General features: G+C 37.8%; 1 protein-coding gene across 3 annotated transcripts in view; it reads right to left on the reverse strand.

Moving 5' to 3' along the window:
- Window positions 1–17,298, reverse strand: part of MYOM1 (myomesin 1) — a 75,912-nt gene that overhangs the window by 34,454 nt on the left and 24,160 nt on the right. For all 3 annotated transcript variants that reach the window (XM_027650885.1, XM_027650883.1, XM_027650884.1), the window contains 12 exons: window positions 16,988–17,080; window positions 15,989–16,077; window positions 15,805–15,864; window positions 14,454–14,618; window positions 13,729–13,890; window positions 10,154–10,295; window positions 7,862–8,061; window positions 6,184–6,240; window positions 5,697–5,821; window positions 3,979–4,162; window positions 2,829–3,003; window positions 440–561 (listed from right to left, as the gene is read on the reverse strand). In XM_027650885.1, the coding sequence (XP_027506686.1) occupies window positions 440–561; window positions 2,829–3,003; window positions 3,979–4,162; window positions 5,697–5,821; window positions 6,184–6,240; window positions 7,862–8,061; window positions 10,154–10,295; window positions 13,729–13,890; window positions 14,454–14,618; window positions 15,805–15,864; window positions 15,989–16,077; window positions 16,988–17,080 (1,574 nt within the window). The remainder of the gene's footprint in view (window positions 1–439; window positions 562–2,828; window positions 3,004–3,978; window positions 4,163–5,696; window positions 5,822–6,183; window positions 6,241–7,861; window positions 8,062–10,153; window positions 10,296–13,728; window positions 13,891–14,453; window positions 14,619–15,804; window positions 15,865–15,988; window positions 16,078–16,987; window positions 17,081–17,298) is intronic.

The raw sequence follows: 17,298 nt of genomic DNA on the forward strand, positions 1-17,298 counted from the left end.
TCAGCAAAGGGAGAACACACAGGGTTATAGAAGGTTTACAAAAGACACATTGCACTGATTACTGGGTTTAGGTATGGAAAAAAATTTCTTAGAAACTGACTGTATATAGGATGGTGTGCATTAGAGGTGATATGCCAGATTACAGAATCAGAATGACATTCCATTTTCCAGAATACCTATGAAGTGAACTTGACAGTGCCCTCATACAGTGGTTCACAAGAAACACCTGAAGAAGACTGGACAGTGAAGGTGAACAGTCTACAAGAGTGCAGTGACTGTGAAACTATGGCTGTGAGACCAAAGGATCTATGGATAAATTATTATTTGTGGACAACATCGTAAACAAAAATGATTAGTTACAAATAATTGCTGAAAACTTCTTTACTTCATTAAACCCCAACATATATACCATTGAAAAGAGCAATGGAAAATGGCTTACCAATGGCTGCTTTCACCTCTATAGGCTCTGAATCCTGTGAAAATTCACTGAGCCCTGCTGCATTAACAGCTCTGACTCTGAAAATGTACTTCTCACCGTTGCTGAGCCCATGGCAAATGAATCTAAAACAGATCAGTGAAGGAATACTTAGGAAGTATTATAAAGAAAAGGAAAATCCTAAGGGGGAACAGAAAATATTTCTTCCATAAATTTTATTCTGGTTTCTGAAAACCACGGATAAATCATGACCTCGGCCCCTTATATAAAGGTCAGAGAATGCAGAAGGTATCTAAGCACCTTTTTTACCCAACAAAAATAATGTCTAAACTCATGTCTCTTTAGACATACCATTTACCAATACTCTTTCCTTCTTAAGACTGCACAAGTTTTTGTGTTACCACAGGGTCTACTTTACTTCTGCTAGTACATAAAATCCATACTTCCTGACAGAAAAATGTGAAAATCTGCAGAGGTAAGGTCTATATTTGCTTCTTGTGGGATATTTTCATTACATAAGTAAAAGACACATGTAACACAAGCTTCCATAAATCACTTCCAACCATAAATGGAAAATTGTACTGTTCAAAAAAGTTACAGGGCATTTTACAAGAGTTAAATGATTTTTAAATTTCACTTTCTTGCTTCTACACATGGTACAATAATCTGAGCCAGATGAATTCTTTTATTTGAATAGGTTTTTTACTAGATTGCTTAATTGTCACATTAAAAACACCCTCCTAAATTTTCTCTGGTGTCCACCCTGAAAACACAAAATTTCTCAAGACAGGAATAACTTATTTAGGAATAGACTGTGGTTTGAAAATTTAAACTTTTTATTTAAAATAAGATTTATTTTTCAATACGTATTTTGTTTTATTGCATGTGACCTTTATTTCATTCTACTTCATAATGTCATGTCTTATACTACCAACACTGACATCATGCAATGATGTATGAAGCAAATATAATGTGGAAAACAAAATCAAAGTTTTATTTTGGGGGAAAAAGTAAAACCTGTTTCAAAATTTTCAGAGCTGAATTTTCCCTACCCATTCTACTAGACTTCTCCAAATTATTTGCTTTCACATTATGGGTGCAGAAAACAAATTTCAAAAGATCAAAATATTCTTCATAATGCAAACTATGAAGTACAGCTAATGCTTTGAGATTGACTCGACCAGAAAAATCAAGAGTTAACAGAAAGCCTGTGCCTGACTGCATCATACATTATATCACAGTGACTAAAAATGCAGTGATAGAAACATATGTAGTATAGTTATATCACAATATGTATTAACTCAGAAAAATATTTCGATTTATAAGAAGAATAAAGATCACATTTCATATTTTACAGTAAGAAAACAGCACAAAACTTCACCAATACTTGGTATAGCTATAATACAAATCATGGAAGTATATAATGAAAGTATATAGTATTGACACATAGATCTGTTGCAATATAAATGCACAAAAGAATACTAAGCAGAAACTGTTTTGCTTGTGCACACAAGCAAAACATACACAAGAAAGTGAGGATTTAGGTACTTTTGATATACTAAGCATTTACAATGCTTTTCTAAAAAACAAAGCTGGTCCAAGAGTATTTAGGAGACCCTTACTTATTTTAATAAGGGTTGTCATGGATAGCCATTACAAGTAAGCATAGACAGTCATAACAAGCAGAGACTACCTCTGTATTGACATCAATCCACTTGAGACAAAGTTCTGCAATTACTCCTTCAGACAGAAGATTATATCCTTATTCAAATAAACCCAAATCTGATTTAACTTATGAAGTCTTAAATCTTGATTGTTTTTTCGGACTAGAGACCAAGCAACATATCACTAAGAAATGTTTGTATCCCATATATGAGTGTTCATTAATATCTTGATTTTATTGCAAGTGAAAGAGCAATTAGAAAGTAATATTGTTAGTATGATATAGTTCATATGCCCTCCTGACAGTCTAGATACACAGTCCAGACATGTTTACAGCAGTATTCCAAAACAAAGCACTTTGCTTCCAAACATTATGCAGTTTAGTTTTCCACATTTGTAGCTCCAGTCATTCCTCACTGTACTGTTTCTTGTCAAACTGTACAATAGTAGAACTAGTGAGCTACTTCTCTTTTCTTCACTAGCATGTCCATATTTTTTCCCCCTTGCCTAATTGTTTCTAATATAAGGTAGATTATAACTTCTTTTTGGACAAGACTCACACTTTGAAGTACGCTTTTATAACTTCTTATGAGTTTCACCTGCAAGACTGATTCCAGCCTTCTGGCTACCACAGACAGACTACCTCTACTATTGTTAATGACTGGAAAGCACATATATCCAGTAGGTCAGAAACTGTTTACCATAATTTTCATGCTTTAAAATTCATTACCTTGTGCCTTTCACTGGATTGTTGTTACATGGTTCCCAACGACCAGATCCCTCTACACTTGACTCAATGTAGTACCCAACTAGCTCCTTGGCATCTGGGGGCTCTGTCCAGGTGACAACAACTGAGGTGTCTGTATTCCTAGTTGGCATAATACGGCCAGGAGCTTTGGGAATATCTATGGGAGAGAAGCAGAAATACATTAGTGACCAACCAGTCAAGATTTACAAATAAAATAAGAGTGACATTCTATTCTTGATTATATTAGCATGACTAGTACCTTCAAAAAACTTCTCTGATTTAAGGATAGGACAGGATTAGTAGGCTCAAGCCTTTGGCAGTGAGATTCCTCATTTCTCCATTGCCCATGATTCAGGGCATTTACCTCAAATTATATTTCGTTTATTCCCTTGTACTGAATATCTGCACCAGAGATGTGATTTGGAGCCTTCTAAAAGGTAATATGTGTTAGGTGCACATTGAAGATCTTGTGGAGTCCATAGGTAAGCCAGAAACCAATGCCCTTGTTAAGCAGCCAAGTGCATCTACAGTGCTATTCGAGGAGACATTTTATTCGTCTTAAAAAATGTAACTCACATTCATCAAAGTGCTCCAAGAACTCAACATGAAGCAAAGAGAGACCATCTGGGAATTGGACTGAAATCTGCATTGCTGTTTGGAAACAAATTGCTAATGTAGGTGTAGCTACTGAAGTTTTTCTGTGTTGAATATCTTGGCTCCTCTTCCAGTGAAAAAAGTCTCTTCCTTCATGTAAGTATTAAATTCTTCATTTTTGTTTAATTTGGAAAACAAGGAAGATTGAACTCTGCTGGTGTCTGGGCTTATTTGCATTTAAGACTCTAAGTAAAACAAAATATTTTTGTACTTCCTTGAGTTTTCATTTTCTTTCGCTATTTGCAGTCTTTGAAGTTCTTGGCATCATTATTTTCCTTGGTTTGCATCTGCCATTTGACTATACATTAAAGGTTGAACAACCAAACCAAAATTATTTTAGTTAAAGGGAATAAATCATTCAGTACTTTTCATACTTGAATTATTTTCTGGGCAGCTATCTGCCTACAGACAAAACAATTACATCACAAACTGTAAAGTTACCATGGAGGTAATTTAATACATATGATCACACACTCACCGAGTTTGTCATCCACTACAGTGGCTTCAGTTGCTTCTGAGGGTTCACCAATTCCAGCTGAATTGCAACAGCGAACTCGGAAGCAGTAGGATTTGCCTTCAGACAGATCAAAAACTGCAAAGCGAGGAGACTTCACAGGGATCTCAGTGTTCACCCTTTGCCAGTCCTCTGTGCCGGCAACACACTGTAGACAATCCCAGAAACCACGTTCAGAACAAAAGCTTCTGAAAGCTCAGTGTCTAACCCAGCAAGGCTTTCTACCCAGACCACTAAATGCACATATGCTGTGGAAAACAGAGAAACACATCCCTTTTTTTTTGCCTTTTCACAGAATGAGCATGTTTCAAAGATTATGAATCTGCCAGATGTCCACCTACTCCAGAAAACTTACATAAAAGTGTACTGTTTTTTATATATCAAAGCTAAACTCCTCTCCAGCAAAAGGATGTGATGTGATTAATAACTGCATCCAGTTTGGACCACTTTCAAAATAAGTTCTGCAGATATTCAGCATCATGTAAAGAGCAAAACTCTAACATTGCTACATTGCTCATAAATGTGCTTGTGTCACTCTTAATGTTTTTGGTGTGGCTTCCAGAATAAGGAGTCTTACCCTCATCAGGATCTGACCCTCATTTTCTAGAAAAAAATTAACACGTGCAATTAATTTGTAAATTGTTTTTATTTCTGTGGCTAGAAACTCTACATATCATGATCACTTATACTATTAATACTAGTGATGAATTTTTCACTGTGATTTACATTAAGTATAAATTCAAGTAATGGTTCTGGTTTCTGAGGGATTCAAATTCTCAGGAGAATGTTCTCTGATTATCTGACATTAGTGCTGAGTACTCAGCAGGCAATCAGTTATTATTTCATATATGGAAACTCAAAATTCATATATTCACCCTCTCTAAGGCTTGTTGCTAAGTGAAATTCATTTACTTAGACTAGATTTTGTACGAGAGATGAAAAAAACACCAAATTAGAAGATATTTATGTCTCCCTTGATGCCACCTCTAGCCTGATAAAGAAAAGCATTGATAAAAAAGTTTATGAGCCATCACATATGAGTAAAAAGGGTGATGGGGTGAAGAATTTTCTAGGCTAGCAGCCGTGAAGAAACACCTCAGGATAGCTGAACACTGAAATTAAAACTGATTCTGTTCTAGAAAATCAGAAAAGAAATTTTGTCATCTTTGTTGAGTTGGTGAAGCAAATGGAAAGTTAATATAGAGGATAAATATGAAAAGGCAGCTGGAAGAGAAACTGCTGATGCCAAGAAACTCTTGCAGAATGTTTCCATCCAGAGTGTCCTACTAGACAAGCTTTGTTTATACAAATTTTATGTATATATTTTATATCTCATATATATATGAGATACATATATATAAGCATGTGACTTTGCTCTGTGTTTTCTCATTACTACTCCAAGAGAGGTGAATAACGCAATTCACAAAAGAACATTACAGTTTGTGACACAATATGCATCTGCAGATTGTTTTCTGTACTGTATTTCTGTTTGTATTTCTCTTCTTTCTTCTCTTCTTAGTTTATCTTAATCTACAGTTTAGCAATTATCTTGATGAAGTTCTAGTTCTGGCCCTGGTTTGAAAGTCTCAGACAGAAATGAAAGTTAACTAGAAGTCCAGAAGAGATGGCAAAATAAGTGTAAAAGATTGCCAGAGTATAATTTTGATTTTGTCCTATTTTACCTTTTCCACAAAGTACATGATACCCTCATGGCCCCTCTGTCCAGGAGGTTTCCAGCTAAGGACAACATAGTTCTTAGTGGCTTCAATAACTTGGAGGTCTGTAGGGGGACCTGGAACAACACCCTCTGAAGAACAGAATAAGAAATTAATTTTAATTCCTTTATATTTGTATCAGAATTGGTGCTATAATCAAAATATAGGAGTATTAATATACCTTGGCAACTGATATTTTTTAAAAACATAGAGTTAGAAATCTACTAAATGTCAATTTCAAATGTCCTTCTTTTAATTCTAAGCATGGTTTTTGTTGGGTTCTGAATAACGAAACCTCATCTCAACAATCAAGTCGTGAATAATTCAAGGTTGAGTGACTCTCAGAACAACGAACTTTGGGTGCTTGCCAAAGTCCACAGAACAAACTCAGAGTTCTCCTAATTAGTCAGCCAGTTTCTCATTAGACTTTTGTAGGCAAAAGGACTGTGTTTACCTGCAGGTTCTTCCTCAGTCACAATAATCTGTCCAGTCCAAGGAGCAGAAGGGTGACCTGAAACAAATGCCACAGGTATCATGGAAATGGGAGACTTCAGGAACTTTTGAAACAATGAGAAAACTGACTCTTTTGTGGTTCAAAACTGACATTTGCAAGATCCCTGTGAGCCCTGGTTTTAGTTAATGCTGTGACTGTTGCTCATGTAGCAAGCTTGTTACCCACGGTAGTTGCAAGCTTATGAGCTTGAATATTGAGAGCAGCTCAGCAATCAACATAGCTAGAAAATTTAATCCACCGATTCCTTCCTGAAATGTCACTGAAGTCTCCTAGGTGACAAGGAGAGCTATTTGGCTCACTTCATCGTTTTCAGAGAATAATTTCAACTTTATTTTCTCTCCTCTATTCCTTTGGTTTAACAGCTCACTTATTAAAAGAACAGCCAAATTCCTGCAGGCTGTTTTTTGTCTCTTTTTAACCACTTTCCTTCATATTACCAGCTTTTAAATCACAGGTCACAGTCACAAACAGAAATGTCTCAACCTGACTCAACATATCCACTTGATATAATTTGGGTGGCCCTCTCAGTGCCTCTACATTATCATATTATTGCAGTAATGCATTCAGCTATCAGCCAGGTCAATGCACTTTCAGAGATAATTTTTGCGAACACTGTTCTCCACCGCCACATTGCTCACCCTACTGATCTGTTTTGGAGAAGTGAGCAGAGAGCGAGCCGATGGGGAGAAAAGGTTGTGAAGGATGAGGAGATATAATGGAAATAGGTCAACAAAACCAGACTTTATCTCCTGAGAAAGCTTCTATGCTGCCTATTGAGAAGAAGAGGCCTCCCCCTGACTTAGGGTTTCACAAATATGACTGAGTGCAATGTTTCCTGGCAGTGCCAAACCTCCTTCCTCTGGCCTTTTGTTTTTATCTTGAATGGGAACCTATATTATCTGGCTGCATCGCATACAGTAACTCATACAAGCTGGGACCATGGGATCCCTGTAGCTTTGCATACAATACCCCTTCACATTCAACCATTTTAATTATATATGTTCAGAAATACGTAGAAATAGATTATGAATGGAAGCAGAAGTTCATTTTAGGCATATGATTGTGGCATATGAGTAGAGAGGTGGATTTGGAAGCAAAATGCCTGAGACATTGTGAGGCCACAGGAGAAATATCCTTGACTTGTAAAATGCTAACTTTAAAGCAGAAAGTCTAGGATCTGTGTGGTCATCCTGGTATTGTGCTGATGTTATTGCAAGACTTTGATTGTCACATGAGCACAGAATCAGCCACCCTTGTCTGTGTCTCAGAGAGACTATTCACAGAATCTGTTCAGCTATTTTGTTGGCTGAACAAAAGTGAGTCTCTCTAGCTCTCCTGTGCCTTTTCCCCCCTCTTCCTGCAAGTTTGGAGCACGACATTGCAGCCAGCCAAAGCCATTTCAGCAGATAGAGTACCGAGTGCAAAGAGCACCGAGATGATTTCTTCTTGGCAAAGCTGTCTCCAAAGAATATTTTAGTTTAGCATTGCTCCCTCTAGTGGGATTTTGAAGGTGTCTGAGTTGATAGTCTTAATTTTTTTTAATTTTTTTCTTTTTTTTTTTTTAAATGAGTTGTGACTTCTTTAGCCTCTCAAGTAAACTGCAAAAAGCACATCTTACTTCTAAGCCTGGCTCTGTCTGCAGGATCCAGAGCAGCCACAGGCTCTGACACCCGGGACGGTAGGCTGACGCCAGCTTTGTTCACCGCTCGGACTCGGAAAATGTAGGAACGGCCTTCAATCAGACCAGTGACAGGAAAACGAGCAAACTTCACAGGATTCTCATTGCACTGGGTCCAGTGGGCAGTGCCAACCTCACACCTGAAAAATACAAACAGCAAGAGCAGTGATGGGAAGGGAAAAACACAAACTTGGGGCACCCACACGCCTTTGCATCTTCGCCATCTGTTTGTGTTGATTGTCTGGTCCACACAAGTTTCCACAGCAGCTTTATATACTGGTGACATCAAAGCAGCTGCACCAAGGCATCAGGGCTGACTACAGACTGGGCATGCACTAAATCCCTCTCAGCTGCACCCCTTCTTTCCTGAACTGAAGAGGGATAGGATCAGAACTCACTTCACTGCTTAAACCCTCCAAAGTATGCTTAGGGAATGCCAGCTTTAGCATACTTAAAGGGACAAGAAACACCTGTCTCTCTTGCAGTTGCCAGAAGGTGACTAGTTCATCTTTCCTGCACAGTGCTGCACTGTACATACTGCAAAATGCTGGGCTTCTCAGGGTGCAGAGACCTCCATTGTGAGTTCTGAGACCAGCACAGCTCAGAGATGGCTGTGAACAGGATTAAAGTTGGGCACTTAGCCAAACCCTTCTTCAGAAACCGCTGAGGCTGCCAAGGGAGCCTGTGGTGTGCTGGCTGCAGTCACTGCAATGACAAGACCCAGCATGGTTGTGCTGGTCACACAGCTGTGAAGCTTCACACATGTCAGTAGGCTGGTTTCTGGCAGAAGGAAGAGATAACCAGCAGCCACTTCAGCTCAGAGAGCCAGGAGGAGCCTGTGGTAATGGCTTCCCAGTATCTAGCAATGTGGTCAGCAGGAACATGGCCCTGTAGCTTGGGAAAGACTTTTTATTGCTGATGAGATATATACCAAAGCAAATGTTACAGTTTCTACCCAGATTTCTTGGTACATGCAAGCATCTCTTGTTGAGAGAACTGTTACCGTCCTGCTCAGGGCAGTTTTTTGATTCTGGTTTCTGTTTGGGCGAGGGATGCCCAAATTTTGCCTTTAGCCTTAGCACAGATCAATCCTGTTGGCTTGGACCACCCACTCACTCTACAAGGCAGTTAGGGGCTACCTCGGATGAATATTTGGGTACCTAAATGTCTTTTGTGGGATCAAACACTGGAGAGCAGCAACACAGCTTTGAATTTAGGGGCAAATGCAGAATAAAGGAGGTGAACACAAGAGAAAAAACAAAATACCATTTGTGTTGCAGTTACTCTCAGTGCTAACATCTTTAATAGCCTAGTTTTAAAATGAGATATTGTTGTTCAGAGTCTAGTCCTGTCATTTGTTCAGGATTTTCAATGAATGTTAAAGAGCTCTAGCTTCTGCCTAATGCAGCACAGTTACAGCAGCAATTGACACTCAAAAGTTAGCAAAAAGTTATATTTGAATGTTAGATTTATTTCAAAAAGCAATGTCCTCTTTTTAGAGATAGATAATGTAATATACATAATGTAACTATGTACAATAGCATAATACATGCATCTGAAACTCCATATTACTAATGATGTATTCTGTTACTGAAATTCAAACAAATATTACCAGCAGTAAAGATTATTTTAAGTCTCAAAATGCTGACTGAATTTCTTAGATCCCATGTTTCTACACTCCTACCGCTGTGTGATATGTGGAGGTTTGGAGATTTCATATTTTTTAAAATTATTTCGAATTCTTATTGTTACAGAGACAAACAAGTAAGCATGATTTGCATGAAGCTTGTGAATCTAAGAGTTTAGATAACAACAGTATATAAAAAAGAAATCCAAGTCTGTTTGAGATAATATTTTGTTTTCTGGCACATAGTAACTATTAGGAAAGAGACAGGAGAGCTGTGTTACAAAAGGAGACATATTTGCCTGATGAAAGAGCAGATACTATAAGCTCCCAAACACTGCAATATCCCGAGGCTTCTCAAGCTTACAGGAAGCAGCAAAGGCTGAGTTACGCAGCATCTCACAGTTAAATGAAGCAAGATGTGATTATTTCCATGAAAGTTAGATCAGGCCTAGCCAATCTAAAATAAAAAAAGTAATTTCTTCTGACCAGCAAAAAGAATGAAAATAACAAATGACTATTTTATCTCATGTTTTTCAGTGTGCATTTAGTTTTTCAACTTAGAATGAGCAGCAATATGAATTCTCCAGTCCAGCGTGCTCACTGACCTGTCAATGAAATATCCAAGGATGGGGTTTCCTCCATCGACAGCGGGTTGCTTCCAGGAGACAATGACATAATCTTTGTTGGCATCTAAGCACTGCACATCCAGTGGTGCACCAGGGGCTCCAGGGATTTCAGCATCAGCATCTATGAGGATGGAGGAATATGTTTCCAAATATGAACCATGGCTCTTTCACAATTATTAATCTTTAAGGACCTAAATGTGTTCCTACTGAGCCAAAAAAAAAAAAAAAAGAAAAAAAGAAGTTCCATTACTGGCTTCAAAAAGTATTTGCTTTTATATTGTCAGTGTTTTTCTAGGTTTTGGTTTTCTCTTTGCCACATTTACAAATGCTTAATATGTTACAGTACACTGTAAATGTAATTCACCTAGGCATTTTAAATAAAATTAGTACCATGCATTCTGCTTAGAGAGTTGCCAGAGACACAGCCGAACTGAAAACTTGGCAGACTGCCCCTTACAGCCAGGCAATACATGAATCAGAAGTATTCACCCATTGGACATAACAACATTGAATTAAATATTTTATCCCTACTCGTAGTCCTTCATTGTTTGATTTTGGTTAGCTGTGAACTGCAAAGGTATCAAAACCTTTTGAAGTTTAATTATATTACATATTATCACTGTGGAATATAACCTTCATAAGGATGAGCATATTTTTTTCTTTCAAGTGTTCATCACGAATCTGGGACTGCTCATGTCAAAGGGCCTTGACTTCAACATCAGATTCTGGACATATCTTATCTGAAACTTTAAAAAACAGAGCACAGTGCTGGGTACTGGGGAATTTTACTGTTTACACAGTCTGATTTGTGAAATGGTGTGATTTTCATGTAGAGAAAAAGAACCTTTGCAGGAAGATTGTGTGAAAGACTTTCAAATCAGAGAGGTTGTTTCTCTGCAGAATAACATCAATTTGTACAATTACATGTCTCTATTTTCAAGATCTGTTGTGAGCTACTTCAAAAGAAGACCTGACTAAATGTATATACCTGAATAAACAATATTTTGCTAATAACTATTTGTCATACATTCCCTCTAAACCCGAGACTTTTTAAAAAGGTTTAATATTACAAGGCTTTACAGGACTTTGTATTACAATATAAAGTAATCACTATTTTTCATGCTTTTGGCTTTCAGGAAAAAAAGTGCCTTATAAGAGTATTTAACATGCTTCATTAAGTAAAACAATAGTTTTCCTAAAAAAAATCCACAAAACAAAACATGCTTTACAGTGTGCCTTCTCTTATATGCAGAGATGCATCACACAGAGCTTTTGAAACTCCACTGAGTTTGCCAAGTCCAGGTTCTAATTACAGGCAACTCAATGCATTTTTAAAAGTGATCATGTACAGAGTAAACAATCCAGTTAACACAAAATACTAAGAACTTTAAGAGTAATAACAACATGTCTTCAGTGATCTCTTTACAAAAGGTTTTAATTGCCCATATTTAGCACTTGACGGAACATGAGACAACACAGTTTCTTTCCAAGACAGACTGGGAAATAGCTGGGACAACCAGCATTGCTGATCAGCCTCTGGGGGGCTAGGATTTCATCTCTGATGTCTTGCTGACAAATGATGACCTGTAGCCGTGGCAGACGAGTCACACATGCTCTCAAAGCCCGTCTGAAGACCTAACTTTTTAAGCCTGATCACTGCTTTGCTCCCTTCTATCAACACATGAGGATTTCTAAGTGTGACACAAAAAGACAACGGCTCAAGGTAAAATACCACAGCCAGCCATTTTAGAGCAAATTTGTCTACAGTTTAGTAGAAGCCAACCAAGGCTGTGAGGACCACTTAAATAGGAATGTAGAATATGATTAATCTAATTAGAATTTGGCAAACACGTTCATTGGCTAGTAAGATACTCTGGTGAAAGGAGTAGTGTATTCACACTCAGGTCACCCTTGCATTGCTAGAAGATGTAACAGGATTGAGAGTGATCATTTATTTATATGGCAGCAGAATGTAAAACAAATAAAGACAGACAAGTCGTATTTCTTGTCACAGATGCTCATTTCAATAGCCTCTTCAGGTGCTGAAAATGTCTGCTTCAGTCATATTTTCTGAGCTGTTATCTCACACAGCTCTGATGGACTTAACAACACAGCCATTCTGGGCATGGTCTCAGAGCCAAGAATTTCCAGAGCCTTTTGAATTAGCACTACACACTTCAGCTGCTCTTAGCAGCTGGGATAGATATAGAATCAGCACACAACCTGATAGCAATGGCTCCTTTTAAAGAAATAATTCTCAATAAAATCCAATGAGGTTTTTCATGATACAAGCAAACAACACTCAGAAAAATGACATTTTTATTCTACATGTTGCTGCACTACTTTAGAGAATCACAGAATGGTTGAGATTGGCAGACAGCTCCAGAGACTCCCTAGTTTGTCCTCTGGCTCAAAGCAGAGTCAGCTAGAGCTGGTTGCTCAGAGCCATGTCAATTCAGGGTTTGGGTGTCTCCAAGGATTGAGACTCCACAGCCAGTCTAGGTAATGTGTTCCAGTGTTCAACCACCCTCACAGTAAAAAAAAAAAGTGTGGGGCTTTTTATGTTTAAATGAGCTTCCCTTATTTGAACTTATGTCCATTTCCTCTTGTCCTGGCACTGAGCATCACTGAAAAGATCCTGTCTCTGTCTTCTTTACTCCCCTCCGTCAGGTACATAATGTGGATAAGCTCCTCCTAAGATCTCTCTTCTCCATGCTGAACAGTCCCAGATCTCTCAGCCTTTCCTCATGTCAGAGATGCTCCAAGCTCTAAATCACCTTCACAGCCCTTCACTGGACTCACTCCAGTGAGTCCATGCCTCTTTCATATTGAGGGGCTGAGAACTGGATCCAGCATTTCAGATGAGTCTCAGCAGTGCTGAGTAGAGGGGAAGGATCACCTCCCCAGCCTGCTGGTCATGCTCTTCCTACTGCAGCCCAGGGTGCCACTGCCTTTCTTCGTGACAAGGGGACATGTTCACCTTGTTGTCCACCAGGATCTTTTCTGAAAAGCAGCTTTTGAGCCAGTCAGACACCAGCCTACACTGCTGCACGAGACTAAGCTTTGCCAGGTGCAGACCTTTGTGTTTCCATTCCACTGTACGGATTTTCCCTGCACTGTGCATTAGAGACAATCCCTCAAATGGCACATAAAATCTTGATAAAAATAGTGCAGTTTAGCTAGAAGTGAGATTGTTACAAAAATTTATTTTTTATTTTTATGTGGTTTTTTCCTCCTTATGACTTATGTTCAATACTCTTCACGAGCTGAAAGTGAGAAGTAGTAGGGAAGTTACATCAATACCCTAAATTTCCTTCTCAGAATGCCAACAGAGTTTAGAATTCTGGCATATGACACCAAAGCACGAGATACATATTGAATTTTTTACAGAGATAACAACTGGGAACAGTATTGCTAGAATCTATTAATAGAAAATAATTATTCTCTTTTTAATGAGGAGGGGAAAAAAAACCCAAACCACTCGAATATCTGAGACTGATTTTGCCAGCATGTTTTCCTCAGTTCTGTAGTGAGTTTAGTTCACATTATCCTACCTCGAACAAAGACATAGCCACTGTACTCTTCATAGTACTCCCCCATTGCCACTCGTAGGGTGTAAAGACCTTCATCTTCCTTGTTTGCATGAGTCAGTGTTAATGAAGCTCGCTCCCCGCTCCACTGCATCTGGACCCATTTGGATGGTGTAATAAGAACACCTAGGAATTAGAGAATTTCATGAATCTATGGAGGAGTAAATTCTGAATACAGAGAATATATTTTAATAGATTGGAAATACACAAGAGACCATTCTTATTAGACGACTTTCTGACTTTGAACAAAATCACAGCTAATTCTGCTCTCATGAAAATTTTGTCTTCAATTTCAAAGTGTAGCTTCAGAGAGCAACAGGATTTTTTATCAGCTGTTGCACAACATACATGTGCAACTACTTAAGAAATGTCTTCGCATATATATGAATAGTAAAAGCCATATGGACTTTGTAGATGGGCCATATAGCTGTTGGATCTGATTGAAATGCTTCTAATTTAGAATTTTTTAAGAAGAAAACATTCGTAGAAGGCATTTCCACAGTTCCTTACCAGTTTTCTGTGGTTTAACATCAAAATGCTAAATTTTGAAACAATTTTGGTTGAAAAGAGAAAATATTACTGTTGGAAAAATTGAGAAAGTGATGATCAAATCATAACGTTCACATATGATGAAATAAGTAAAGATTTACATGAAAGAAGTTTATAGTTCTATTGTCAAATATTCTCACCATTTCTGTACCATTCAATGTCTGGTTTGAAGCGCTTGATATCAGGATTGATGACAACTGTGCAGCCCAGACTCATTGTCTCTCCTTCTCTCCCAAAGGCTACATCAAACTTGTCGACAAAGCTGATTTCAAACCTGGAAGCATAGCCATAAGGGGTAACGGCAACTGTATAAAGGGAAAAAAGATAATCTGGCTGTTTACTTTGTCTTTCCTTTTGTGACAAGAGTAGGAAGAAAAAGTATTCAGTGATTATGAATACAGTCTCAGCTAAAGTTTAAATTATAAATAGGAACAATATATATATTGTCATCATCTTCAGGGTAATTGCAGTGTTAAATAATCCAAGCCCTTTCTATCACAAAGAATCAACTATTCCTTGATTACCAGGTTGTGCAGTTTTTCAAACAGAGTATCCTATGTGCCTTGCACTTGTGCTATACATACATGGTACAGGGCCTTACATGTTTCTTTTGATAACAACTCAGCTGATAAAACCTAAGGCCACATTTGCCTTTTACACAACTGATGGAAGCTGTGATCAGTCTTCCTGTGATCCATGGATATATGCAAATCACCGTCTTTCTTTCCCACAACCAAGTGATAGATCCTAAACTACATTGGAAATGTATAACATTATGTTTTGTAATGTGGTACATAATCTTGTCTCTATTATTTCAGAGCTTTGGCATGTAAATGCCAGTTAGTATGCTTTTGTAGCATCTCTCTGATTCTATTTGTGCTGCAGCAATAAAAGAAAAGTCCAGAAGTGTCATCTGTCAAGCCTTTCCTGGGGTCCCTAGTGCTCTTCATCCACATGGCATACGTGGGTAGATTGTCTTGTCATCATAGAAGCATCTATGCAATACTGTAAATAACATCAAAATGCCAGGTTCCCAGGTAAAACAAACTACAATTTTTACCTTCTCATATCCAAAATAGTCAAAATGAGTTCTGGATATTTGATCTTTTCTGTGTATTTTCCCAACTAATGGAATCACATAGGCAGCAGACAAAAATAATTAAATCATCTTCTCTGCTTAGGCACATGCACCCCCTATCTTTTTTCCCAGGCCATGTTTTACGTTTTGCAAAAGATGAAGTGTCTCTCTCGTTGACAGATTTTATTTCACAGCGATGTACAACATTAACAAGATGTTTCTTATATGAGCCAATATACCTAAAAAGCAATGCCATTCCCCCACTGGTGAGGCATCTGAAATTGTAGGGCTCAGGACTTTTATAAATCAGATCTGCTTCCTTTTAAAATAATGTTACTAAATATTCTGCTTAATCATGTGTCATGATGTCACAACTATAAATGGAAGTGTCAAACAAACATATTGTAACTTACATGGAGACATGGAAAGATTTCCAGCATGCAAAAGACTTGCATCAATTTCTCCTTTGTACCCTACATGGAAAAAGACAAATTCAGTTACTATCACCAAGAGGTAAAGGCTCTCTGAGCCTCAAAACCAAAACTGGTAATATGCATCTTAACAAAAAGAACTTGAAGGAAATATTTTGCAACCTACTCTTTACCACGAGGGAAGCATAAACTGAAACTTCTCCTTTAACGTTCATAGCAGAGGCCCTATACTGGGCAGTGTCGTCAAATTCACATCTGAAATTATAGAAATGATTAGGCAGAGCACACATTTACTCCTTCTTATAGCCTCTCCTAAGTTTTAGATTAAGGCAACTCTCAGAAATCCGGGTAGAATCTGTAAAGTAAAATCTTGGGAGACAGACACACTGGACACTGGATTGATTGCAACCATTAAGTTTTTTCCAGTGTTAAAACCCAGGGTTTGAAATAAATGTCTCTTTTCAAATATCACTTACGTATTTGCAATTGAGAATACAGCACAAGCAGGGCAAACTATGTGATAATATTTATCTCCAATTTACTGTCTCCTAAGAGAGTAAAGAGAGTGTGCAAGCTGTAGAAATGGTAGATTTCGTAAAATATTTTCAAAGGACCCCTAACAGTATATAAATTGTCAAATCTAGATTGTTGCTGATAGGGTCTCATATTGTCAATGTTTTTAGTGAAAAGAAACTGCAAAAATTTCCCATTTGGAGAATGAGTACTGTTAAAGATCTTCCTTGTGTATAAGTGAGGACATCTCAGTTCTGTTCCTCATTTCAGTAAGAATTACGAACTTTGCTGTTTTTGAAAAACAGGTAACTCACATATTTTTACCCTTAGCTGAATTTTTTTCATGTTTAACTGCACTCATCAAGCAGACAAGTGGGAAAAATAATCACAAATGTCCCACATGTTTCTTACTCAGCCATAAAGAGGATATCCAGGTAACTCAGGTAAATTACATATCCTCCATTGAGGTAAACCAGAACTTCTTAAACCTTTATGAGACAGCATTCACCTCAGCTGATATTTCTGATACCTCTGATACAACCTTACTTGGTATCTCTTACATGCCCAAGAGATATGTTCACATTTTGCAGGTCTCAATCCGTAGCAATGTTTCAGCATAAGGCGTTTGTTAAATTATCTAGTATTGCCTTACGTGGTAATCTCCAGTGAGTGCAGTCCATATCGGCTTTCAATGATATACTTGCCAGGGTGAGCCTGTACATCAATGGGCACGTTGTTTTTGTACCTATGGAGAAGCAAAGAAAGAGTATGTCACAAAGAGAAGGGTATAATTATATACTTTAAAAATTGAAGTGCTTGATATTTGAAATAGAACGTCAGTTTCTGCATGGGAAGACTATTTCAGAAGCGTAGCCTCTGGTTTTGTTTTCCAATTAAAAGGAGAAAATAGTCTTGAGTGAGATGGAAATCAGTTTATATTACCATGAATTTCATGTTACTACT

This window comes from Corapipo altera, unplaced genomic scaffold (genome assembly GCF_003945725.1).
Source record: "Corapipo altera isolate COAL_440 unplaced genomic scaffold, ASM394572v1 24, whole genome shotgun sequence".
NCBI lineage: Eukaryota > Metazoa > Chordata > Aves > Passeriformes > Pipridae > Corapipo > Corapipo altera.